General features: G+C 40.6%; 1 protein-coding gene and 1 non-coding gene across 4 annotated transcripts in view; both read right to left on the reverse strand.

The window, feature by feature from the left end:
• Window positions 1–310: 310 nt before the first annotated feature.
• Cryzl1 (crystallin zeta like 1) overlaps window positions 311–27,065 on the reverse strand; it is a 54,220-nt gene continuing 27,465 nt past the window's right edge. For all 3 annotated transcript variants that reach the window (XM_004654452.2, XM_045151127.1, XM_045151128.1), the window contains 9 exons: window positions 24,522–24,566; window positions 21,204–21,272; window positions 15,290–15,423; window positions 13,991–14,102; window positions 9,978–10,076; window positions 7,706–7,824; window positions 5,518–5,623; window positions 1,656–1,701; window positions 311–900 (listed from right to left, as the gene is read on the reverse strand). In XM_004654452.2, the coding sequence (XP_004654509.2) occupies window positions 801–900; window positions 1,656–1,701; window positions 5,518–5,623; window positions 7,706–7,824; window positions 9,978–10,076; window positions 13,991–14,102; window positions 15,290–15,423; window positions 21,204–21,272; window positions 24,522–24,566 (830 nt within the window). In that variant the 3' untranslated portion in view covers window positions 311–800. The remainder of the gene's footprint in view (window positions 901–1,655; window positions 1,702–5,517; window positions 5,624–7,705; window positions 7,825–9,977; window positions 10,077–13,990; window positions 14,103–15,289; window positions 15,424–21,203; window positions 21,273–24,521; window positions 24,567–27,065) is intronic.
• On the reverse strand, window positions 6,054–6,187 carry LOC123461267. The gene has a single exon (XR_006637554.1). It is a non-coding gene; the product is annotated as a small nucleolar RNA SNORA70 (small nucleolar RNA).

A 27,065-nucleotide genomic window follows, 5' to 3' on the forward strand; every position in this document is an offset into this window, starting at 1 on the left:
CATGAAAAGCAAACCACACTTGAGCTGTAGTGATGGGCTGCCACTATCTGTGTCAGAAAGAAAGTGGCGCCGCCATTCACAGATAAAGGTGGTGACCTGGCCAGGGCCTTTCTCCACCAGATAGATTCCCCAATAGGGAACTCACAGACAAGCATGGCCTCTGGGGCAAACCCTCCCGCCCCGCCCCATCCCAAAGCCTGGCCACCCCAGCCAGCCCTTTTAAGCAAACACTGTATGGCTGCCAAGGTAACAAGTAATGCGGTTCTGTTTGATTCTGGAGAAATTCGGAGCGAGTAAATATTACTAAAACAACATTTAAATGTCTATGTATTAGATCACAGAAACGTTGATATCTGGGAATATACTTAAATGCTTCAGTAAATCTTGGCAGCAAAGGCTTGCTAAGGAAGACGTTGGGAATGGAGTTGATACAAAACTAAAACGACTTTGACAGTTACAGTCTGTTACAGGTATGGATCAACAGACCATCGTGATTTTTGCTGAACGCAGTTTTCTTTAGGGAAAGAATTTTAGAGCAGAGGCAACATGTAGAGAAACTACTAAAACAGTTTTCAGAATATTCCCTTCAGATGTTAAAAGAATTATGTGAATCTTTTGCACAGTAATTTGCAAGTATTTTTCAAATAAGTCAAATAACCGAACACCTTGTTATGGAAGAAAAACATGCTTAAAAATGAACTTGCTTTTATCTTCCTTGATTTTTCTCAACAATTTCTAAAGAAAACTGGCTTCAAATACTGGTATGGATTTGTCCAAACGAGGTCTGGGAAAGAAGAAAATTAAAATTGAACCACTTGCTTTTTTCTTTCTTGATTTTTCTGAACAACTTCCATGGACACTTTTGCCTCATACAGTGGAATGGGTTCATCCAACTGAGGTCTGAGGAAGAAAGATGTTAGGCATGGTTACAGATGAATAGAACACACAATGTAGAATACATTTATAGTTCAATTGAATTATCTTAAATAATCCAAACAAACTTGGTATTTCCAATGGTAACAATGGGACTTTTAAATTATTATTATTATTATTATTTTTGAGACAGCATCTTACTATGTAGTGTAGACTGACCTGGAACTCATGACCCTCCTGTCTCAGTTTCCCAAGTGCTGGGATCAGAGATATACAAAATACCACACCAAGTGAATGGTGACTGTATTGAAGGGAAAAAGATTACTTTAATTATTAGTAATACACAGACCCAACTTAAACAAATTGTACTTTTTCTTCCTATCAAGCTTGTCAAATTTCTTTAGGAGGGTGATAAGGAAAAGCAAAAGGATAAGATACAGAATGGACTGGAGGGGAGAAAAACACACAGGTGACTTTATCTTTGGATTACTTTGAGAAATATTAAAAAGAGCAGGAAAGTTGGGCATGGGGCACATGCCTTAACCCAGCACTTGAGAGGCAGATGTAGGAGGATCGCTGTCAGTTCAAGGCCAACCTGAGATGAATTGCAGGTCAGCCTGGGCTAGAGTGAGACCTTACCTCAAAAACAAAATGAGCAAGTATTTATCTAAATGAAATAAAACATAGAAGCAATAAATATACTGCTAAAACCTGAAAAGAAACAATGCTCATTTCCTTGAGAATATAAAAATAAGAACAACAGTTTAGTTTCTTTAGCATACCTAAAAATGCCAGCTGATAACTTCTCCATGACATCTTTTAACAGACGTAGCTGGAAGGACAGTTAAGGTGAAAGATGATACAGAGATGATTACATATAACCACTCAGAAGCTGAGATGCTGGGTAGGTTTCTTTTCTCTCTCTCTTTCTTCTTTCTTTTTCCTCCTCCCCCTCTTCTTTCCTTTCTTTTTTGATTTTTCTAGGTGGGATCTCACTCTAGCTCAGGTGGACCTGGAATTCACTGTATAGTCTCAGGTTGGCCTCGAACTCATGGCAATCCTTCTCCCTCCCAAATGCTGAGATTAAAGGTGTGCACCACCACACCCAGCTAGCTCTCTTACTTTTCTTTTAATATTTTATTTATTTGTATTTATTTATTTATATGACAGTGAGAGAGAAAGAAAGAGAATGGGCATACCAGGGCCTCTAGCCACTATAAACAAACTCCAGATGCATGTGCCACCTTGTGCATCTGGCTTATGTGAATCCTGGGGAATTGAAACTGAATCCTTTGGCTTTGCAGGCAAGGGCCTTAACTGCTAAGCCATCTAACCAGCTCCAACTTTTCTTTCTTTCTTTTTTTTTTTTTTTCCCCGAGGTAGGGTTTCACTCTAACACAGGCTGACCTGGAATTCACTCAGTGGTCTTAGGCTAGTCTTGAACTCATGGTGATCCTCCTACCTCTGCCTCCCAAGTGCTGGGATTAAAGGTTGTGCTACCATGCCTGGCTTTAAAACAGCTTTGTACTCTCAAATTTGATGATGCTATAGAAATTATAGATTAACTGTCAAATTTACTTCTAGAACAAAGGAAAAACTTGAGAGAGCTGATGGTGTAGCAGGATTATAAACTTCCAAAGACAGGTAGTGACATCAGCAAGCCTGGTACTGAAGTAATGACCACTGCTGTTACTAATGGAGTGGTGGTGGTTTACAGTCATGCACAATCCATAGTATTTGGCAGTTCCATCTTTTATGTGAGGTACGTATTTATCAACTAATCTGGTTGATAACAGGTTCAAATTATGTTTGCATTGCTTTACAATGTAAGCCAGATGCACAAGGTGGCACATGCATCTGGAGTTCGTCTGCAGTGGTTGAAGGCCCTACATGTCCATTCTCTATATATGCCTTTCTCTCTTTCTCAAATAAGTAAACATAAAAATACACATGTAGTATAATAATTACACATACTGTATTCATTTAATGAAAATATTTAATACATTTTTCTTATTTGAGGCATGGTATCACTATATATTCCAGGCTGAACTTGAACTAGCTACACTGTAGTGCAGGCTGGCCTCAAACTTGAGACAACCCTCCTCCCTTAGTCTCCCAAGGGTTGGAATTACAGATCTGAGTCACTAGGCCCATCTTGAGAACTCTTTTTTTTTTTTTTTTGGTTTTTTGAGGTAGGGTCTCACTCTAGCTCAGGCTGACCTGGAATTCACTATGTAGTCTCAGGGTGGCCTCAAACTCATGGCAATCCTCCTACCTCTGCCTTCCAAGTGCTGGAATTAAAGGCATGCGCCACTACGCCCAGCTTGAGAACTCATTTTTTATCCTACACATTAAAGCTTTATTAAATATAACGGCCTTTAAAATATCCATCCTAGAAATAAGAGGATTAGGCTGGGGGGTGCTTGTCTTGTGTGCATGAGGTCTTGGGTTGGTTTCAATGTTGCAATAAACTAGGTGTGGTGGCACAGGTCTTTAATGAAAGCATCTGGCAGGTAGAGCCAGGAAGATCAGAACTTCAAAGTCATCTTAAGCTTCACAGCAAGTTTAAGGATAGCCTCAGATACAAAAGACCTAGTCTCAAAACCAAACAAATAGGGCTGAGGGTCAGCAGTTACAAGAGTTTACTTGCAACGCCTGCTGTCCTGTGTACAATTCCCCAAGCACCTACATAAAGCAGACCCCAAGTAGCACATGCATCTGGTGTTTGTTTGCAGCGGCAACACACTTTGGTGTGGATGCATATGCACATGCATTCAAATAAATAAATAGACAGGTAGATAGATATTTAAGACAAATAAAAAGAATTGGGAGATGGTTAAGGTTAAAGCTGCTTGCTTGCAAAGCCAGACACCTGGGTTCTATTGCACCGTACCCATGTAAACCCAGATGCACAAAGTGGTGCAAGCATCTGGAGTTCTTTTGCTATGGCAGAAAGCCCTGGTGTGCCTATACTCTTTCTCTCATAAATAAATAAAACAAAAAGAAATTAAAAATTTTTTGAAATTCTGGAAACTGAACCCTGAACTCATGACCTTTAGACATGTTAGGCAAACAGTTGACTACTAAGCTACACCATCAGCCCATAAAAGGAGCTCTTTGTATTTTTTTAAATGTGAATATTTATTTATTTGTGTGGGTGTATGGGCATGCCAGAGCCTCTTGCTGCTGCAAATCAAGTCCACACATACACACCACTTATTGTATTTAGCTTTATGTGGGTGCTGGAGCACTGAAGTTATGTGAAGAGTTCCTATTTCAAAATAAATATACGAAGTCAGGTATGATGGCTCACCCTGGTAATTCCAGCAATGCGAAGGCTAATGTGGGAGGACTGCCATGAGCTGGAAGCTAGCCTGGACTAGAGTGACTTTCAGGCTAGACTGTGCTACAGAAAGACCCTGCCTTAAAAGAGCAAAAAAACCAAAGTAAGACTAATATAAATGAATAAATAAAGAAAAAAATTAGGCATGTCTTCATTTCATAAAAATGTCCTAGTACTAATATTTATAAAATTCAACTCTTTTTTAATGGGGGAGGGTGTTTGAGGTAGTGTCTTGCTCTAGCTCAGGCTGATGTGGACTTCACTATGTAGTCTCAGGCTGGCCTTGAACTCACAACAATCCTCCTACCTCTGCCTCGTGAGTGCTGGGATTAAAAGCATGTGCCACCATGCTTGGCAAAGTTCAATTCTTTAGATAAATATTTTGGAATTGTTTGTGCAATAACACCATCAGATAAATAAGTATGCAATCTCTTAAACTGACATGCAATTCCACGTTAAAAACAAATGGAGGGGGCTGGAGAGATGGCTTAGCGGTTAAGCGCTTGCCTGTGAAGCCTAAGGACCCCGGTTCGAGGCTCAGTTCCCCAGGTCCCATGTTAGCCAGATGCACAAAGGGGCGCACGTGTCTGGAGTTCGTTTGCAGAGGCTAGAAGCCCTGGCGCGCCCATTCTCTCCCTCTCCCTCTATCTGTCTTTCTCTCTGTGTCTGTCACTCTCAAATAAATAAATAAAACATGAACAAAAAAATATTAAAAAAAAAAAAACAAACGGAGGGCTGGAGAGATGGCTTAGCAGTTAAGCGCTTAACCTGTGAAGCATGAGGACCCTGGTTCAAGGCTTGATTCTCCAGGACCCACGTTAGCCAGATGCACAAGGGGGCACATGCATCTGGAGTTCGGTTTGCAGTGGCTGGAGGCCCTGGCGCACCCAATCTCTCTCTCTCTATCTGCCTCTTTCTCTCTCTCTGTCGCTCTCAAATAAGTAAAAATAAACAAAAAAAAAATTAAAAAAAAAACAAATGGAAATCTTTCACTCATTTTATGGTTTTTCTTCTATTCAGAAAGGAAGGAGAAACCCTACGTGTGATTCTGTCACTTGCTGGCTGTGTCACTGGACAAATATGAACCAGTACACACTTTGTTTCTCACCTGTGCAATGGGATAATAGTATTTACATCTCAGAGTTGTTTTGATGTTTACATGAAAAGTTACAAGGCATCTGGAACACAGCTACTCAAGGAACATTATCAGCTGGTTAGCATTTCTTATCATACTGAAAGAATTCACAAGTAAAGAGCAAATTTCAAGTCAGAAACTTAAGTTAGTAACAAAAAAAGGATATAAAGATATTTCCCTTGTTGTACGTTGGACAAATTCCAAACTTCATCATTAAGAAAAGCCACTGTTGCTCCCTTGAGGAAAAGGCAATGGCTGTCTGGAGGATCCAACTTAGACACAGTAAACAAAGACACAACATTACTGCTCAGTTTCATATTAACAGGAAAACTAGCATCTTTTTTTCCCTTGATTTATGTAAGCATTATTAGGAAGGAGGGCAATGGAATAAGGAGACCTCCAACAACACCCTAAACCAGTACCCATAAGCACGCCAGTTGTCTCTGATGCTTGTGGCCAGGCATTAAACTTGAAGCCTCAATTTTTTGCAATGTGGATCTTTTGGGGGCCAGGAAATTAAACTTGGCTCTGCGCAGGTCCTCAATTCCATGTTCATTATTCTATAGCTTGGTGCAAATGGACATGATAACCTGGCCAATATGAACCCTGGCCATTGTGCCCTGAGGCTTCCCAAAAGCACCCTGTATGCCCATCTGGAGCTTAAGAGTATCTTGAGATCAAAGATATGGACACCCACCAGAAAACTGTCTCCAAGGTCCCTTAGGGCAACCTATACAAGCAACAGGTTACGTACACAACCAAGGAAGCTGCTGTTTGCAGTCACTGCACACCGAACCCCATGAGGAAAGGAACCCGGTCGGCTTAATTGGCTGCAGAGATAACTAGTATTTCGAACCAGAAAAACTGACACAAATTAACTGTAAATATCACAAAAACTTCACCATCAGCTTTAATAGTATATAAATTTCTTTTCTATATCATGATCCATGATGAAATGGCTAGGTGACAAGGAGACAGGGCTGATGCAGGGTAAGTTTGGAATCTGGGTGATAGAATGGAGGTGTTTTGTGTTTAGGGCTTTCATGTGTAGGTTCTAGCCATGACTTTCCAGTCACCTTCATGAGTATATTAGAAAGTCAAGACTGGTATATTGGAATTACAGTATTTATATATCACTTATGATACAAATATTCAACTAGAATTCCATAGAAAATATAAGTTTGGCCAGGCACGGTGGCATACGCCTTTAAAATCAGCACTTGGGGGCATAAGGAGGAGGATCACAGTGAGTTCAAGGCCACGCTGAGACTACATAGTGAATTGCAGGTCAGCCTGGGCTAGAGTGAGACCCTACCTGGGAACCCCCTCCCAAAAAAATGGCAGATAACTTACCTATATGCATATATAATAATGACAATTAAATAATTAATAAATTGTATAATTTCATCCACAAATATTTTATGACAACTGCTAAATGTTACTGAAAAATGTAACTTGAAATATAATTTAAGAACCGTGTGTGGTGACACATGTCTTTAATTCTAGCACTCAGGAGGCAGAGGTAGGAGGATCACTGTGAGTTTGAGGCCAGACTAGGACTACAGAGTACCAGGTCAGCCTGGGCTAGAGTGACACCATCCCTACCTTGGGGAGAAAAAATAATTTAAAAATCCAGAAGCATGGTTGGAGAGATGGCTTAGCGGTTAAGTGCTTGCCTGTGAAACCTAAGGACCCCGGTTCGAGGCTCAATTCCTCAGGACCCACGTTAGCCAGATGGACAAGGGGGTGCACGCATCTGGAATTCATCTACAGTGGCTGGAAGCCCTGGCGCGCCCATTCTCTCTCTCTTTCTGTCTTTCTCTCTCTCTCCCTCTTTCTCTATTGCTCTCAAATAAATAAATAAAAATAAACCAAAATTTTTTTTTGAAAAAATCCAGATGCCTCTATGTGCAAATAACTAAATAAAACTATAATTCAGGGGTGGGATGATTGCTCAGTGGTTACAAGGGCTTGTATGCAAAACTTGTGGGCCAGGGTTCAATTTCCCAGCCATCCGTGTAAGCAGGATGCAAAACTGCAATACCAATTTTCTGGAGTTAATTTTCACTGGCAAGGAGCCCTGGTGTGCACGTGTGCTCTCATACACACACACACACACACACACACACACACACACACACACAATTAATATAAAATTTAAAAAAATTAATTTTAATTTTGTAACTGAATGGACTTGCCTGCCAGATAGTATTTCAACATTTTGGTCAATATGCACTTAACATAAAAAAGAAGCTACATTTCATTAACTATGGGGTATAATTCAAAATTTATAACATTCTTTGTTAACTACAGTCTTTTTCATAATAGTAATGCTTTAGCACATCTGAAAATACCTGAAGGTTCTCTTCTGTTGTTACCCAATGGCCTCCAACACCAAGAAGTGTGATGATATCATGTTTATGTGGTAGTTGTAATTTTTCAGCTGGTTCATCATCTTTACTATATAATCTCACTTATAAGTTAAAAGAGAGAAGAAATGTATTTTATAACAATCTGAGAAAAATTATTCTTCAAATAAGTCCTTTTTCACATAGCAAGAAACTTTGTTTTAGTAAAAGGCAACTTTAAGGTATTCTGATTCCTTAAATTATACTCTGTGCATTAAAGCTGGTTTTAAAATTTATTTTGCACTTATTGAAATGAGCTAAAGACACCTACATAAAGCCAGATGTACAGATACTGTCATTAGGAAACCAGGCATGGTAATGTATATATAGCTGTCTTGTGCTAATTTTAGCATTGATAGCCCAATACCATAGGATGAGCTGTTTCCTCACTAAAAACAATCAGACTCCAAGGTCATACTTTCATATAATCACAAACCATACATTTGAAAACAATGACATAAACGAAATACTATATTCATTACCATTGAAAGATTTTTCCAAACTTAATTTCAAATTTTAGAAAATACCATTTATTGGAGCTGGAGAGATTACTCTGGTTAAAGGCACTTGCTTGCAAAGCCTGATGGTCTGGGTTCAATTCCCCAGTACCTATGTAAACCCAGATGCAAAGTGGCACAAGTGTCTGGAGTTCATTTGCAGTGGCAAGAGGTTCTGGCATACCCATTTCTTTCTCTCTCTCCTTTTGCTTGTGAATAAATAAGTATTTGTTAATAAAGAAGATATTGGGCTGGAGAGATGCCTTAGTGGTTAAGGCAAAGCCTAAGGACCCATGTTCAATTTCCCAGTACCCAAGTCAGCCAAATGCACAAAGTGGCACATGCGTCTGGAGTTTATTTGTAGTGGCCTGGCACGTCCATTCTCTCTCTTTGCCTCTTACTCTCTCTCAAATAAATAAACAAATAAACATATATAAAAAAGAAAATATCACTGGGTGTAGTGGTGCACACCTTTAATCTCAGCACTCGGGAGGTAGAGGTAGACTGATCGCTGTGAGTTGAAAGCCACCCTGAGACTACATAGTGAATTACAGGTCAGGGTGGGCTCCTAGAGCAAGACCCTACCTTGTAAAACCAGAAAAATAAAATAAAATAAAATAAAATAAAATAAAATAAAATAAAATAAAATAAAAAGATATCAGTTAAGGGGGCTGGAGAGAGAGCTCAGTGGTTAAAGGTACTTGCTTACAAACCTTGACAACCAGGGTTCAACTCCCCAGCACCTACATAAAGCCAGATGCACAAAGTGACACATGTGTCTGGAATTTGTCTGCAGTGACAGGAGGCCCTGGTATGTCCAAACTCATCCTGTCTGCCTCTTTTTCTTTCAAATAAATAAAATAAAATAAAATAATTTATACACGGGACATGGTGGTGCATGCCTGTAATCCCAGCACTTGGGAGTCAGAGGTAGGAGGACTGCCATGAGTTCAAGGCCACCCTGAGAATTCCAGGTCAGCCTGGGCTAAAGTAAGACTCTATCTCAAAAAACAAACAAAAAATTTTTATATATATTAGTTGGGTGTGGTGACATGCTCCTTTGATCCCAGCACTCGGAAAGCAGCGGTAGAAGGGATCTCTGTGTTCGACACCAGTCTGAGACTACATAGTGAATTCCAGGTCAGTCTGGCCTAGAGAAAGACCCTAACTCAAAAACTCAAAAGAAAAAGAGAGAGAGAGAGAGAGAGAGAGAGAGAGAGAAATAAGTAGAAGAGATAGGCGAGCTCCTAATACCAACTCTTTTGGAGTAATGGTGCTACCTACATGTGCAGATAAGGTGTTAAATACAAACTGGTTCAACTAAAAAAGTTTGAGAAATGACAGAACGGAACAAATGACTTTATTTTTCATATATAGAGAGGGCAGATACATAGTAGAGTGATTCTGAGAATGGAGTTGACATCTTATGCTACTTGGGAGCAACCAAGTAGATTGAGGTTCCAGGTTTCTCACATACTTGTCATTTGTTACTTAAGTTTCATGCCTAAGCTTTCTAAAGGCATGCTCTCTCTTTCAGAAAGACAGGGATCATGATGGAAATACAGTGAGGAAGTTCCAATTTAAATAAACAAATCTTTAAAACAAAGTCTCAAACTAAACATCCAATTCCACTAATGTGTTTATGATTATTCTTATTATATTTTTCATTAATTTATCAAACTAAGAAAATTATACAGGAAACTGGTTTCATTGGTACCTACCTCCAGCATCTAGGACAATATCTACTCCCAGGCCGCCTGTTTCCTCCAAACAGCTTTCAGCAAGATGGACTTTTCCATTAGTTACATCAATCACTCGAGCTGTAAAGGACAGGAATGCAGGCAATTTTATATATAGGGCTCTATATATAATATATATATTTATATAGGCCCAGAAATAAGAAAAAAACATGTTCTCAGAAATAACTCAAACAATTACTAAATGAAGAGAGGAAACCCAATCCCAATTACATTTTTTTCTCATAAGATCTGATTTTTTTCTTTTGTTTTTCAAGGTAGGGTCTCATTCTAGCTGAGGCTCACCTGGAATTCACTATGTAGTCTCAGGGTGGCCTTGAATTCACAGTGATCCTCCTACCTCTGCCTCCCAAGTGCTGGGATTAAAGGCGTGTGCCACCACGCCCAGCAATAGGATCCAATTATTGACTGACAATGATTGATCTGATTAAAGGGATTGGACTATTCAGTAAACTCAAAATCCACACTCTGGATAAGGATGATTCAAAGCTGGTCTTTTGACAGAGGTCTAGTCTCTTAAAACTACAGGATATATTGTCAGACCTGAGAATCTGAAAAGACAGAAGTGCATGCATACATTTCTCTCAATACTATGACATGAATTTAAGATCAAGCTGTCTAAGTATGTCTACATCTAATAGTATTTAGAGCTAAGCAATGTATTTGTGCAACATAGTACTTATCTACGTGAAGCTATTTTATCCTTTTTTAGTCACAGAAATATCTTCCACTCTTCCTGAGCTCCCCAAAATGTAGTAATGTTCTGAAGGTAAGAGGGATAATGAAAAAAACATAAGCCGGGTGTGGTGGTGCACATTTTAAAAAAAAATTTTTTTTTTGTTTATTTTTACTTGAGAGCGACACAGAGAGAGAGAAAGACACAGATAGAGAGAGAGAATAGGCGCGCCAGGGCCTCCAGCCACTGCAAACCAAACTCCAGATGCGTGCGCCCCCTCGTGCATCAGGCTAATGTGGGTCCTGGATAATCGAGCCTTGAACCAAGGTCCTCAGGCTTCACAGGCAAGTGCTTAATCACTAAGCCATCTCTCCAGCCCTGGTGCACAATTTTAATCCCAGCACTCAGGAGGCAGAGGTAGGAGGATCACTGTGAGTTCAAGGCCACCTGTAAGCCTTGAAGTATCATATCCATAGAAAAACTAATTATACAGGCTGGGGAGATGGCACAGTGGTTAAAGACACTTGCTTGCAAGGCCCGACAGCCCATGTTTAATTCCCCAGTACCCACATAAAGTAAGATGCACAAAGTAGTGCATGTGTCTGGAGTTTGTTTGTACTGGCAAGAGGCTGTGGCATGACCCTACTCTATCTTCCTCTCTCAAATAAACAAGTAAATAAATTTCAAAACTTAATTATATTAATAGAGCAATAGAAATATCTAACTTGACAAATTCTCAGAATTTGCTGGATGTGGTGGTGCACACCTTTAATCCAAGTGCACGGGAGGTAGAGGCAAGAGGATCACTGTGAGTCTGAAACTATATAGTGAATTCCATGTCAGTCTGGGCTAGAGCAAGACCCTACTCAAAAAAGACAAAAAAATTCTCAGAATTTGAATTAGTAAAGACATATCCATATTTCATCTTATATTTTTAGCACCTTGTTGAAAATAATTTGTCTCAGAATTTTTGAGATCAGAGGTGTAATCTTAACAGTAATCCTGATTTTTTGAGAGGGGTGGTGAAGGACTAGGAAGATAAAAGGGTGAGAGGACTAAAGCATTCTGCAAGGTCAGAATTATGCAAAAGGAAACTTCAGGCATACAATTAAGTTGATTTTCTCTTCCTCTCGCTCTTTCCAGGTGTTGGGGATGGAACCTAGGCCCTCACGACAGCTGGACAGTGTTCTACCACTGACCTGTACCCCAGACCTCTTGTTTCATTTTCAAATCATTTTTTTCTTTATTTTTTCTCTTTCTGTAGTCCCTGTATTATTTTCCTCACATTTCTTAATTATCTCTGGCAGACACAAAATGCAGGAATGGAAATAACATGGGCTTTAATGTTACACAGGCTTGGGTTCAAATCCCATTTCAGCCCTTTGTCTAGTTGTTACATATCCACTGAGAAGGCAGATTCATGGAGGAACTATTTCCGGGCTGTCCACTGAGTACCTAATGAGGAAGGAGGAAGCATCATATTAACTTGTAAACATTACTTTGCTGCTTGCCCTTCCCTAATCGTTTCCTTTGTTATTATTCATCACTTTCTCCACTCCTGTCTCTCTATTGTTTCTTCACTTTTGCTCCAGTCTCTATCTTCTTTTTCCTCCTCGCCACACTCACTGGTATTTGGATAGGTTCCATCTGCTCAGGACCCCAGTGGCCTCCACCATGTCCTGTTCATTTCAGGTTATACCTGACCTGTATTTGTGTGTGTGTGGACCATCTGCCTTCTCAGTGTATTACAGAGAAACATTAGAGGCACATCATGGGGTAAGAAAGGTTGAGAAACAAAAAATGATGCAAGAATAAATTTATTGACTGAAACAAAAGTATTTCTAAATTATGTCAAAGTTCACTTAAAGTTAACTTGGTAACAATAGGACAATGAAAAAAACAGCAGGCGAGGCAGATGAAGTAAATTTAAAAACCCCACGTAAGGACTGGGGATTTAGCTCCAGTGATGGTACACTTGCCTAGCATGCACAAGGTCCAGGGTTTTATCCCAAGCACCATAAAAAACAAGTAACAGCCAGGTGTGGTGGCGTATACCTTTAATCCCAGCATTTGAGAGGCAGAGGTAGGAGGATGGCTGTGAGTTCAAGCCTGAGACTACACAGTCAATTCCAGGTCATTCTGGGCTACAGTAAGACCCTATCTCAAAAAAACCAACAAAAACAACAAAGTCCCAAGTAACCAAAACTAGCAGTGGAAAACAAACGAATCAACCAACCAAACAAAAACAAACAAACAAAAAACCTTGCAGTGGGTAGGAGTCATGGTTTAGCAGTTAAGGTACTTGCCTGCAAAGCCTAAGTAAGGATCCAGGTTCAGTTCCCCATACCCATGTAAGCCGGATGCACAAGGTGGCTCATGTGTCTGGATTTTGTTTGCAGTCGCTAGAGGCCCTGGTGTGCCCATTCTCTCTCTCAGATAAATATTAAAAAACAGCAACACAGTTAAGTGTCAGTAATTAAAATTATCAGTAAATATGCATTACGCACAGATGAGTTTATTTTAAAATTACTTTCATTTGGGCATCTATACTTCATCCTACTAGCACAATTTGTTTATGTGTGTGTGTTTGTGTAGCCCATGTGTAAAGGTCAAAGGACCATGTTAGGTGTTGATCCTTGTTTTTCACTTAGGCTAGCTGGCCTACCATCTTCCAGGGACTTTCTCCTTCCTGCCATCTCACTGTAGGAAATCTGGGAGTAGACATACTTGCTCCTGGTTCCAAGGATCTGAACTCGGGTCCTCATGCTTGTGCAGCAGGCACTGTACTCACTGAGCTATCTCCCACACCTATTTTAAATTTTTAAAATATTTTTATTTATTTGCAAGCAGAGAGAGACAGAAAGAGAATGAGAGAGAGAGACAGAGAGAATGGGCATGCCAGGGCCTCTAGCCACTGCAAATGAGTTTAGGATGCATGTGCCACATTGTGCATCCTGCTTTACATGAGTACTGGGGAAGTGAACCAAGGTCATTAGGCTTTACAGAGCAAGTGCCTTAACTGCTGATCCATGTCTCCAACCCTATTTTATTTATTTATTTATTTTGTTTTTCAAGGTACAGTCTCACTCTGGCCCAGGCTGACATAGTTTCAGGGTGGACTCAAACTCGCAGTGATCCTTCTACCTCTGCTTCCCAGGTGCTGGCCTCAAACACATGATCATTCTGCTTTAGCCTCCTGATTCCTGAAAGTATAGGCAAGTGACACCATGCCTGGCTTATCAGAGCAATGTATTTCCCTGTGCAATGTCATGTTTTAAACAGACTGAGTAATGTAACCCACCTAAAGATGGCCTAAGTCTTTCAAGGCATTGCTTGTCTTCCAGGCTACATGCTGTTGAAATCACTTTGGCTCCTCTGTGGTGTGCTAATTGAATGGCTATTGTGCCGAATGCCTGTGTGGAAATACATATATACAATGGGTTAGCAGATACAGACTGTTTAATCACATAAAATTCTTTAATGTTATTTTAATATATTTACAAATGTTACGTGATAGAAAAAGAAGTAGCATAGGCAAGATTATTTGACTGATTTCTTCTTCAAAAGGGGTGGTAGGTTTGGAGAGATGGCTTAGCAGTTAAGGCATTTGCCTGCAAAGCCAAAGGATCCAGGTTTGATTCCCCAGGACCTATGTGAACCAGATGCACGAGGTGGCACATGCATCTGGAATTTGTTTGCAGCAGCTGAAGGCCCTGACATGCCCATTCTCTCTACCTACCTACCTGTTTCTCTCTCAAATAAAGTAAATAAATAAATAAAACTTAAAAAAAGGGGGAGACGGAAGAGTGGTATGCTCATTCCACCTGACCCAACACAATTTCAAGGACAGCAGCCTTATTAGCATGATAGTCTAAGCAAACTATATAGCACCTGTGGGAATATAGCTACCTTTACTTAAATGTCAAAGCATTTCAAAAGCTCTGCCTCTTTTTGGAACCATGAATAAGGTCAGGGACACACCACCATTCTGGTGGATGTCAGGCTAAAGTCAACAATGAAGACTTTTCTGCCCAGTATGCAAAAAGACTGGGGTGATCACCATTGAAAAGCAAAAAAATGTGCCTGTTTTCAACTTCCTGGTAGATTCAAAGTCATTAGAAAACAGCCACACTAGCTGGGCATGGTGGTGCACAACTTTAATCCTAGCACTCAAGAGGCAGAGGTAGGAGGATCATCGTGAATTTGAGGCCACCCTTAGACTCTATAGTGAATTTCAGGTCAGCCTGGACTAGAGTGAAACCCTACCTCCAAAAACCAAAAAAAAAAAAAGAAGAAGAAGAAAATAGCCACACTAAATCTAACTTCCACCTCCTGCTGATAAAAGCTGCTATATGGGACTGGAGAGTTAAGGCACAAGGTGGTGCAAATGTCTGGAGTTCGAATGCAATAGATAGAGGCCCTGGCACATCAATTTTCTGTCTCTCACACACAACAAAGAAAGGTACTATGTGAACAAAATGGGAGGTTGGAAAAGATATCTAATAATCTATCATCGAGGAATTCTATTTGCAAATAGACAGCTGTATTTAAAGTCCCTAAGTGGGCTGGCCTGTTTTCTATCCAAATCCTCAGCACCTACACTTGCTCCATCCATTATCAGCACTGATTTTCCAGGAGAGAGATGTGAGAGATAATGCAGAGCTGTGTAGGCTCGTACTCCATCCCGAATGGTTCCAGCTGCTTCTGTCCATGTAACTTTTTCTGGTTTATGAACTGTCACAAAGAACAAGAAGAAACAACTCATGAGCAGTCTCATGAGCAGAACCTCTCAGATCTATTTTGTTTTATCTGCACCACCACAGACCATGGCCTGGGCCAGGGTTCCATTGTTACATATCACCTATATTACATAATGGTTTCCTATTTCCACTTCTGCCATGTAAGGTCCTTTCTCAAGATGGGAGCCAGTGTGAGTGTATGCTTTGAAACATGCGTTGTGAAAAAAAATATTAGAAAAACACATGAAACATAAAGCACAGCTGCATGAATGAACATAGAACATCCAGGAAGGAGCCACCTTCCCAGTGGAGAAAACATTACACAGCCATCTCAACAGTCTCCTTGCGTCATTTTCACTCAATTTCTTATTTTTTTTATGTGAGAGAGAGCAAGAAGCAAGTGTGTGAGAGAGAATCAGTGTGCTAGGACCACCAGCCACTGCAACTGGAACTCCACATGCAGGCGCCACTGTATGTGCATGTGCAACCTTGCATGCTTGCATTATCTTGGGTGTCTGGCTTATATGGGAAATGGAGAGTCAAACTTGGGTCCTTAGGCTTTGCTGAGAAGCACCTTCACTACTAAGCCATCTCTCCAGCCCTTAATTTCTTATTTTTATACCGTGTTACTCAAGTACGCATTCTTAAATGATTTTAATTAGTTTTGCCCGGTTGTAAACCATGCCTTATGCCTATTATGTTTCACACTATATATATATATTTTTGAGGTAGGGTCTCCCTCTATTCCAGGCTAACCTGGAGTTAACTATGTAGTCTCAGACTGGTTTAAAATTCACAGTGATCCTCTTATCTCTGTCTCCTGAGTGCTGGGATTAAAGGTGTGCCACCACATCCGCCTCATGCTGTGTTTTAAACAACCACCGGTTTTGTGCTCTTTCATTTGGGAGGCTGTTGCAGGACTTTCTTCTTTGCTATTACATTGTACTGGGCCACACGGAAACACCTTTGGTCACCTTTCCTTAGCTAATGGGACACTTGTGTTGTTTCCAGGTTCTGGCAGTTAGAACTATGGGGCTGAGGTATGCGTTTTGGAGAGATTAAATCCCAGGGCCTAGGATCTACTAGGACACTGCTGACTTCAGTGCATTTACAATACTTTCTATCAATTTACCCTTCCAAAGTAGTGTCCTGTTGCTGTTGCCTTTGGCAACCCTCAGTATTTTCCCTGACAACTAAAAAGGCTGAGTATCTACCCAGGCTTGCTAGTCTTCTGAATTCCCTCTATAAAGTGACGGTTGAAGTCTTGGTCAAATTTTCTATTTTTTTCCTTTATTTATTTTTGAGGATGGATCTCACTTTAACCAGTCTGTTCTGGAACTCATTCTACAGCCTGAGACTGGCCTCAAACTCACAATGATCCTCCTACTTTCATCTTCCAAGTGCTGGAACTAAAGGCATGAGCCACCACACAAGAATTAAAAAAAAGAGAGAGAGAGAGAGAGATTTATTTACATGAGTGTGTGTACCCACAAAAGCCAGATGCACAAGGTGGCACATGTGTGGAGTTTGTATACAGGGGCTAGAGGCCCTGACACAACTATTCTCTATCTGCCTTTCTCTCTCAAGTAAATAAATAAAATAAAAAGAAGAAGCAGGGCATGGTGGCACACGCTTTTAATCCCAGCACATGGGAGGCAGAGGTAGGATGACTGCCATGAGTTCGAGGCCACCCTGAGACTACATAGTAAATTCCAGGTCAGCCTGAGCTAGAGTGAAACCCTACCTCAGGAAAAAAAAAAAAAAAAAAAAAAAGAGGGCTGGAGAGAGGGCCTACTGGTTAAGCCTGTGAAGCCTAAGGACCCTGGTTCAAGGCTTGATTCCCTAGGACCTACATAGCCAGATTCACAAGGGGGCACACGCATCTGGAGTTCGTTTGCAGTGGCTGGAGGCCCTGGCATGCCCATTCTCTCTCTCTTTCCCCCTCTTTCTCTGTCGCTCTCAAATAAATAAATTTAAAAAAAGAAAAATAAAAAACAGAAAGAGAACAGAAAAATGTGTGTATGTGTCTGTTTGCATGTTATGTACTTATATTCATATACATACACTGAATCACACACACACACACACACACACACACACACACACACACACACACTATTCATGTAGCCCTTTAAGAAAACATAAGAGGCAATAAAGCTACACTCAGGATTCCAAAGGTTCTAACACAATTGTCAGGATTCTTTCTTTTGTATTCAATAGTCAACTGTTGTATGACAAAAATTAAAATAAATAAATAAAATACAGATATATGTGGACCGACAATAAGCTAAGAATGAAAATTCCATTTCTAAGCTGGGTGTGGTGGTGCACACCTTTAATCCCAGCACTCCGGGGTCAGAGGTAGGAGGGTCACTGTGAGTTCGAGGCCAGCCTGAGATTACATAGTGAATTCCAAGTCAGCCTGGGCTACAGTGAGACTCTACCTTGAAAAACCAAAAACAAAAACAAATACTGTTTCTTTTTAGTTTAGGTCATAAAGAATAAAAAAATAGTGATCAAAATGTGTGCCAAATTTTGAATTAAAGATGAAATTATTTTTGTGTTTGACAAAATGACAAGAATTGAAAGCAAAAAAGAGCTGGAAGAATTATTCAATTTTAGAACTCTTTCACTGAAATTGTGCAACAGGACTGACATTTGAGAAGTCATTTAGAACCTTGCTCCTTGGATTGGTGAAGAAACAGACATAACTGAATTGAAAGTGACTGAGTGCTGAATTCTCATTAAATAATCATCAGGCTCAAGAATTCTGATGAATTCAAAGTCTCCCACTACAAAGTTTCACGGTACACACTGAAATCATTCCTCTGGTTCAGAGAATGTTGGAGATACAAACAGGAGATACAAAATATAAGGATTGAGTGTCCTTGTCTATGGATGTAATTGTCTGCCCAGAATCCTACCTAAAAAAAACGAACTCTTGGTGATTATTCTCTCTCTCTCTTTTATTTTTTTGAGGTAAGGTGTCATTCTGGCTCAGGGTGACCTGGATTTCACTCTGTATTATCAGGGTGGCCTCGAACTCAAGGCAATCCTCCTACCTCTGCCTCCCGAGTGCTGGGATTAAAGGTGTACACCACCATGCCTGGTCAGGATCTTACTTTGTAGCTGAGGATGCACTCAAACTCTAGATCCTCCTGCCTCTCACTCCAAGCTACAGGTTACCACACTTGTATTAAAGGACTTCTCTTAAGGAAATGATAGTGTTTTTTTCCCCAATGAGAACCTGCAATTATTCTCTCTACATACGCTACATGTACACTATGTCTGCACATATTCCGATTGACAAATCAGGAGAACAAAGGTTGTTTGTGTGGTTTGCCCATCTTAAACTTTACAGTGAGTTCAAAGCTACCCTAAGACTACACAGAGGCCCTATCTGTTGGGTTTGCCTCAAAAAAAAAAAAAAAAAAAAGTATAATTGTGCCAGGCGTGGTGGCGCATGCCTCTAATCCCAGCCATGAGCTACAATGAGACCCTACCTCAAAAAACCAAAAGTAAATAAATAAATTAACTAAAAAAAATAGCAATAGAAGCTAAAGACAAGTTTTCATTCTCCCTTCCTTCCTCCCTCCCTTCCTTTTTTTTTTTTAGGTAGGGTCTTGCTGTAGCCCAGGCTGGCTTGGAATTCACTCTGTAGTCTCAGGGTGGCCTTGAACTCATGGTGATCCTTCTACCTCTGCCTCCTGAGAGCTGAGATTAAAGGTGTGTGCACACACGCACAGCTCAAGACAAGTTTTCTTAATGATTTTCTGCCTCATACCCCACAAATACTATCCAGATGTTGCATATTTTTTATTTTAGTTAATAACCAACACTTTGATGGTAGAACACTTGCTAGCATACTCAAGGTTCTGGGTGTGAGTTCCAAACACACACACACACACAAACATACACAAGCATACTGCTGAAGACATCGTATGTACTGATTGCAGGACACAGAGAACTCAAGTTGGAACTCATCTAGAATTCCTCCCTCTTCCCCGCTAGCATCGATAGTACTATAAGGGGCGATGCAGGCTGCTGCAGGAGAGAAGTCATCAATAATTTTAACCAGCAATGGGCCTTGTACAACTGACCTGCCAGGGAAAACAGGCCTCCTAATGCAGTACTGATATGACTGCTATGGGGATAAACCAACTGTTCTCTGATCTAATCCCCACTCCATGGCAGGGAATTCATGACTGATACTGAAAAGTGAGTCAAAAGTCTGAGGCTGGGAAGGTCTTCGGCACCAGAAGGGAAGTCATTAGTGTTGTTTAGCTAAATGGGTACGTTGTGCCCATCAAACTGCCTTCTAAATATTTATGTTCATGACCATAGGTAGTACTGCTCTAAGCTTTGGACAAGAAGATCCTTTTTGCAATTGGTGGTAACTACTGGGGAGACTCAAAACTCATCAATGCACTAAGACTGTTGCATGCTCAGCACTAAGTAGGACATCTATGAGTACTGTCCCCTTCAAGGCTCAGGGAACACTGGGAAAGAATGCCACAAGCAGAGACTGGGGAGTGCTGTCTTCTGGACATGACGTGGCCATTGCATTCACAGTCTCACAGTGGTTGCACATTTGGTCATTAGTGGGAGAGGAGCTCCTGAGGTCCTAGCTCCCTGAGGAGTTATTGGTAGTTAATGGTTACTGAAGAGGGGAAGATATTTTCTTCAGTAATAAGCCACTGCTAAGTTGTCTGTGCCCTAGTATATAAATAACCCCATGGTCATGCAAGGAGCCTTCATTAAATTTGGTGGTGGTGAAGACCTTTAATCTGAGCACTCGGGGGACTGAGGTAGAAGGATTGTCATGAGGGAAAAAGTAAGTTTAGGTCAACCTGGGCTAGAGTGAGGCCTTGCTTCCAAAATATAAAGACGAAGCTCGGCATGGTGGCGCACACCTTTAATCCCAGCCCTCGGGAGGCAGAGGTAGGAGGATCACTGTGAGTTCGAGGCCACCCTGAGACTACATAGAGAATTCCAGGTCAGCTGGACTAGAGTGAAACCCTACCTTGAAAAAAACGACAACAACAAAAAAATAAAGACAAGACTAGCTGGGAAGAGGGAGGGGTGCAATGGTAAGGGGAGGGGGACAAGAGAAGGGAATGGGAAGTGAGTGTGATCAAAATATATTATTATGCATGTGTAAATATTGTCAATGAAGGTCCTGGCGTGCCCATCCTGTGTTTTGTCTGTTTCTCTCTCTCTACTTCTTTCTCTCTCAAATAAATAAATAAAAATTAAAGTATTTTTTAAAAAGGGGGTGGGCTAGGGAAATAGCTTAAAGGTTAAGGTACTTTTCTGCAAAGCCAAAGGACCTAGGTTTGATTCCCCAGGACCCATACAAGCCAGATGCCCAAGGTGGCACATGCATCTGGAATTTGTTTGCAGTGGCTGGAGGCCCTGGCATGCCCATTCTCTCTCTGTGTCTGTCTCTCTCTCCCTGCTTCTCTCTCTCTCAAATAAATAAATATAAATAAAAGTATTTTAAAAAATTGTCAATGAATAAAATAAAAGTTAAAAAGCCAAGACCAAGAAATTTAAAATATTCTGATTAGAAATATAATTTCAGAGTCATGAAACAAAATACCTTTCCAAGTTCTAGCCATATGCAATATTAGTAAAATTTGCAGGTCTACATGGTTTAGTCTGAATATGAGGAGTTTTTATGAGTAATTATGAGCTAGAAATAGTCACATGACCAGCTAACATGTCTGTAAAGTAAGACTAATATAAATTCTAAAAGACCGAATTGCCACATACCTAGGTAATGCTCATGTACTCTAAGAATCTCACAAAGTCCAGGGTCTTCAGAATCCAAGGGCAAAATTCCTAAAAATTAAAACAACAAGTTTAATGAAAACATCCAAACACGAATAATTAACTCCTAATGAGAGGTACTTGTATAGATTATGTTTAGTGGAATGATAGGGTTTTAGTGTGAGGAAGGAAGATACAAAAGAAATACGGAAGATAACTGTAAGTACCGTTTCTGGCATGGACACTATAACACCCATTCTATCTCCTTTTTGACTTCTGTTTTTGCTTCTGAGTTATATACAAATGATGGCAAACTGGAATGTTGGGGGCACCTGGGCTCCTACTTAAAACTGTTCCCTAAGCCGGGTGGGTGGCACACACCTTTAATCCCAGTACTTGGGAAACAGAGGTAGAAGGATCACCATGAATTCAAGGCTACCCTGAGACTACATAGTGAATTCCAGGTCAGCCTGGGCTAGAGCAAGACTCTACCTCAAAAAGCCAAAATAATTAAAAAAAAAAATAAAGTAAAGTTGTTCCTGAAACATAGTTACCTTTCCATAGTTTAGCTCCACAGGATCAGTTGGTATGTTTCTAATAAAATTCCATTTCCTTCTAAGCTAGCCAGATTTTTATTTCTGTTCTCTTATTAAAAAAAAAAAAAAATCTTGCCAGGTGTGGTGGCACATGCCTTTAATCGTAGTACTCAGGAGGCAGGGATGGGAGGATTGCCGTGAGTTCGAGGCCACCCTGAGACTACATAGTTAATTCCAGGTCAGCCTGAGCCCGAGTGAGACCCTACCTCGAAACCAACCCCCCCCCAAAAAACTTAAATAATACAGTGTCATTGACTTAATGGCTAGAATAAAATGAATGAAATTACCTATTCTTCCAGAAAATACTTGAATCAAAGATAATCTCGTAAAAAGCTGAAGAAAACCTTCCTACAAATCTGTTCTTTGCCAGCCGTGGTGGTGCACGCCTTTGGTCCCAGCACTCGGGAGGCAGGGGTAGGGAGGATCACAGTGAGTTCGAGGCCACCCTGAGACTACATAGTGAATTCCAGGTCAGCTTGGACTAGAGTGAAACCCTACCTCGAAAAACCAAAAAACAAAACCAAAAAAAATCTGTTCTTTAACAACCTCAAGCCTTTCATAAGGCTAAATAGTTTTCTTTTTTAAATTTATTTTAGCGGCTGGAGAAATGGCATAGTGGTTAAGGTGCTTGCCTGCAAAGTCTAAGTACTCGAGTTCAATTCCCCAGTACCACATAAAGCCAGATGCATGCACAAAGTGGTGCATGCGTCTGGAGTTTGTTTGCAGTGACTAGAGGCCCTGGTGTACCCATTCTCTCTGTCTCTCTTCTATCGCTCTCTGCTTGCAAATAAATAAAAATTTATTGTATTGACAATTGTCATATATGTATATAATGTATTTTGATCATATTTACTTGCTACCTTCTTTTGTCCCCTTTCTCTTCCCACTGAACCTGTTCTTTCCAACTAGTCCCACTTCTATTTAAATGTCTTTTATTTTTTTTATTTTTTTATTTTTGGTGATCTACTGATTTTACTTAGAGAAGTCCTAGTGCCAGAGGTGACATACCTCCTAGGAAATTGTTGGTATGGGATGCCCTGAGAACCCTAAAACAATACAGGCTATTGCCATTACTCCTGGTTGCCCATCAGAACTAGGTCATAAAACCCTATCGCTGATAACACCAGATGCTTGAGTTGTAGGACAAAGAAAAAATTAACCTGGAACTGAGCTAGAAGGTTTTATGTAGGTTTCTAGGGGAAAAAGTAATCACCAGTCTTACTCAGAGCCACACTACACAAATGAACAGTCAGGTAAGGTATGCTCACTGGTGCCATAGTGGCATGGCTGTTATGAGGGCAACCAATTGGTTTCTGACTCCAAAGGAATGAATTTGTACTTGAAAACCGAGTCAAAGCCTATGGCTGTCTGGGGAGGTGTTTGGCCCGAGGAAGGAAGCCACTACTATTGTTAGCTAGATGGATAAATTGTGCCCATCAGACTGCCTTTTAAATATTTATGCTCATGCACATAAATAATACTGCTCCCAGCTTTGGTCAGAGAAACATCTTTTTGTTGCAATTCAGTGATTGTGGGAAGACTCAAAACTCAGCAATGTGCTGTTAAGTGTTCAGTGTTAGATGAACATCCCCTCCAAGCATAAGCATGTATAAGAGGGGGAAGAAAGAATGCAGAACCAGACGATGGGGAGGAGTGCTGTGGAACACTGTCTTTTGGACATGACACAGCCAGTGCCTTCACGAGCTCATAGTGGGTGTCACTGCCTGCACAAGAGTAGGAACCCCAACATTTGTGCATGGGCATTAGAGGATCACATGAGGTTCCCATGCCTAATAAGTTCTTGGCAGTTAATGGTTGCAGGAGATAGGGAGACATTATCTTCAGTAGGAAGACACTGGGAAGTAGCCTGTACTCTGGTAAATAACCCCAAACCCATGTTCATGCAAGCAACCCTAGGTGAATTCAGTAGGCTAAGCATTTTCTAAGCTTATATGTCCTTCTTTCATAAAGATAAGGAAAATTTCAAAGACTATTAGAAAAGTGATACAGTACAAGTATGTCTGAGTGCCCGAGATACAAGCATAAATACATTTGTTCAAACACTGCAGTAATTACTGATTAAAAAAAATACTTAGTTGGGTGTGGTGGCACATGCCTTTAATCCCAGCACTTGGGAGGCAGAGGTAGGAGGATCACTGTGAGTTCAAGGCCACCCTGAGACTACATAGAGAATCCGAGGTCAGCCTGTGCTACAGCAACATCCTACCCCGAAAAATACATTGGAGAACAAAGGTTCTATATGGCCCAGTGAGCCAGCATTCATCAAGCACAGGACTGTGTGTGACTCTTTTTATCTAGAACATCAGTCTGGCCATGCTAAGGACCAACTCGGAGAGTACTGCATCAAGTTTAGTAGCAACTTATGGTCATCTTTCTATCTATAAAACTGTTCTATACCTAAATATTGGCGAGCTTTAAATGTCCTGCTAATTAAGAGCAGACTCTAAATTTTATCAATGCATAGTTGAGAGCAAATTCTAAAAGCCCAGAACTTGTTTTAGTTCATTTTTGGAGTGCTGGGATCAAACACAGCACTTTGTGCATGAGACAAGCACTTTACCCCTTAGATACAGACCTCAGGTTAGGAAAGTGTTTTTAAGCAAGTAAGGCCATGGTAAATCTTAAGAATTATATACAGCAGACAAAGAGATGAGAAGAGAACAGATGGATGGTCTGCACAGGACCTGTGAACTACTCTACTTACCCACTACTTCATCCTCTGGCTGGAAGAAGGAGACTTTGCTGCCAACTGGAGTGCAAAAAACCAACAGTTAATATTACAAGGCCATTAAATGTAATTTCTTATTTAACTATTAAAACAAATCAAACCATCTATGTATTTATAAACAGTCACTCACTCAGAAAAAAGGCCAAGAAGTTCAAGGACCTTATGGTAGCCTAAAGGACTATAGTGTAGGATAGAAAATTTCAAATTTGGTTTCTCTAGAACATCCAGGGCACAGGGACACCAGAGAGAAGTAAGTTTCTGGGGCTCTCTACCAATTAGCTAACCTTATGGATGAAGATGAAAAGGAAAAAAAAATCATTCTGTAGCTTCTGATGTTTGATATCTTCTATTATTCACTCTGCCTACCACAGTCTTTCGTCAGTAGTTGCAGAATCTCAGCAACATGATGGAGAATTCTGATAAATAACATGTAAAATTACTCTAGATTTAGGAAGTAAATTCAGATTCACATCAAGGAAGTTTTTGGAACTTTAAAAATAAGAAAATGAGAGCTGGACATGGTGGCTCATGCCTTTAATCCCAGCACTCAGGAGGTAGAGGTGAGAGGACAAAATTGGTGTGAGTTTGAGGTCAGCCTGGAATGAGAGTAAATTCCAGGTCAGCCTGGACTAGAGTGAGACCCTACCTCAAAAAAAAAAAATATATATATATATATATGTATGTGTGTGTATATATGTATGTATGTATGTATGTATGTATGTATGTATGTATATATATGGGCTGGAGAGATGTCTTAGAGGTCCAAGCGCTTGGCTGCAAAGACAAAGGATCCAGGTTCAATTCCCCAGGACCCATGGAAACCAGATGCACAAGGGGGTGCATGCATCTGGAGGTTGTATGCAGTGGCTGGAGGCCCTGACATGTTTATTCTCTCTCTGCCTATTTCCCTCTCTCAAATAAACAAACAAATAAATAAATAAATAAAAATAAAATATAAAACCCCCCAAAAAACAAATATACATACATATATATATAATGAAACTGTTCTATTTTCCCTGCAAATAGATAAAAGCCCCTAGCAATAGTCAAGTTATTTGAGCAGTTTTGTTCAAAGAGCACAGGGTGAAAGTTATAGAGAGGAGGCTTAGCCATCCTTTATATGCTCGCACACTTTCTCTCCCTCCTAGGCATCACTTTCCTCATCTACAGATAAGGAACTGAGATGCAGTACAGAAGTCATCTAGAAGTGGCTAGCTCTGACACTAAAAAGGTCTCAGGGCACATCTTTTGATACTTGGCATGTAATTTTTTTTTTTTTTTTTTGATTTTTGAGGTAGGGTCTCACTCTAGCCCAGGCTGACCTGGAATTAACAATGTAGTCTCAGGGTGGCCTTGAACTCAAGGCAATCCTCCTGCCTCTGCCTCCCGAGTGCTGGGATTAAAGGCGTGCACCACTACGTCTGGTTCTATAGTCCTCCTTTTAAAAAATATTTTTTATTTTTATTTATTTGAGAAAGAGATATACAGAAATAGGGAGATAGAGAAGAGAATGGGCGTGCCAGGGCCTCCAGCCACTGCAAATGAACTCCATATGCGTGCACCCCCTTGTGCATCTGGTTTACATGGGTACTGGGGAGTCGAACCTGGGTCCTTTGGCTTTGGAGGCAAGCCCCTTACTCGCTAAGCTATCTCTCCAGCCTTGTATTCTTTATTTTTTAAATAAACTAGCCATGTGTTTGCATGTATGTGCATGATGTGGTATGGGTGTGCAGGTACCACATGCATGTCTAGAGGACTGAGGCCATCTTGAGGGCATTTGTCCTCTTTCCACATTTTGCTTGAAACAGGGTTTTCCTTGTCTTGTTTTTACCACTCTGTGTGCACCAGTCTAGCTGGCTGTGAGCTTCCAAGTTTTCCTGGCCATGCCTCCCTTTGCTGGAGGCATTTTGGGGTTACAGATTCATGTGCCACTTTGCATCTGACTTTATATGGGTGCTGGGAATTAACTTGGGCCAACTGGCTTGAACAGCTGAGCCACCTTGCCAGCTCCTGTATTCTTCCTTTAGCAGTTTCCTTTTTCTTGGTATCCCTCCTGTGCCAATGCCCCTCAATACCTCTGGGTTCTGACATACTGTACTCTTCTTTCTCTGGGATCACTCTCTTTTCTTAGCTCCCTTCACAAGCTTATTTTCTCAGCCATCCCTTGAACACTAGCATTCTGAAAGATGCTCCTTAATTTCTACTATATGCTGACAACTCTCAAATATTAAATTTTCCTGCACTAACCTTACATATACCTTATGATTTGATTCATGCCACGAGCTTGCTAGATATTGTCAGGGAGGTATCACTTAAGTACTTAAACTAACTATGTGTAAATGTAAAGTCATCATTGCCTTCTGTATGGGATTATCTTTATTTGTACTTGGTGGTAACAATTCCTGCCTGAAGGCTAACTCTATGTCCTTCACTGTTCTTATACTCACACTGTGAATTTTTATTTTTTTTCGAGGTAGGGTCTCATTCTAGCCCAGGCTAACTTGGAATTCACTATGGAGT

This window comes from Jaculus jaculus, chromosome 5 (assembly GCF_020740685.1).
Source record: "Jaculus jaculus isolate mJacJac1 chromosome 5, mJacJac1.mat.Y.cur, whole genome shotgun sequence".
Classification (NCBI taxonomy): Eukaryota; Metazoa; Chordata; class Mammalia; order Rodentia; family Dipodidae; genus Jaculus; species Jaculus jaculus.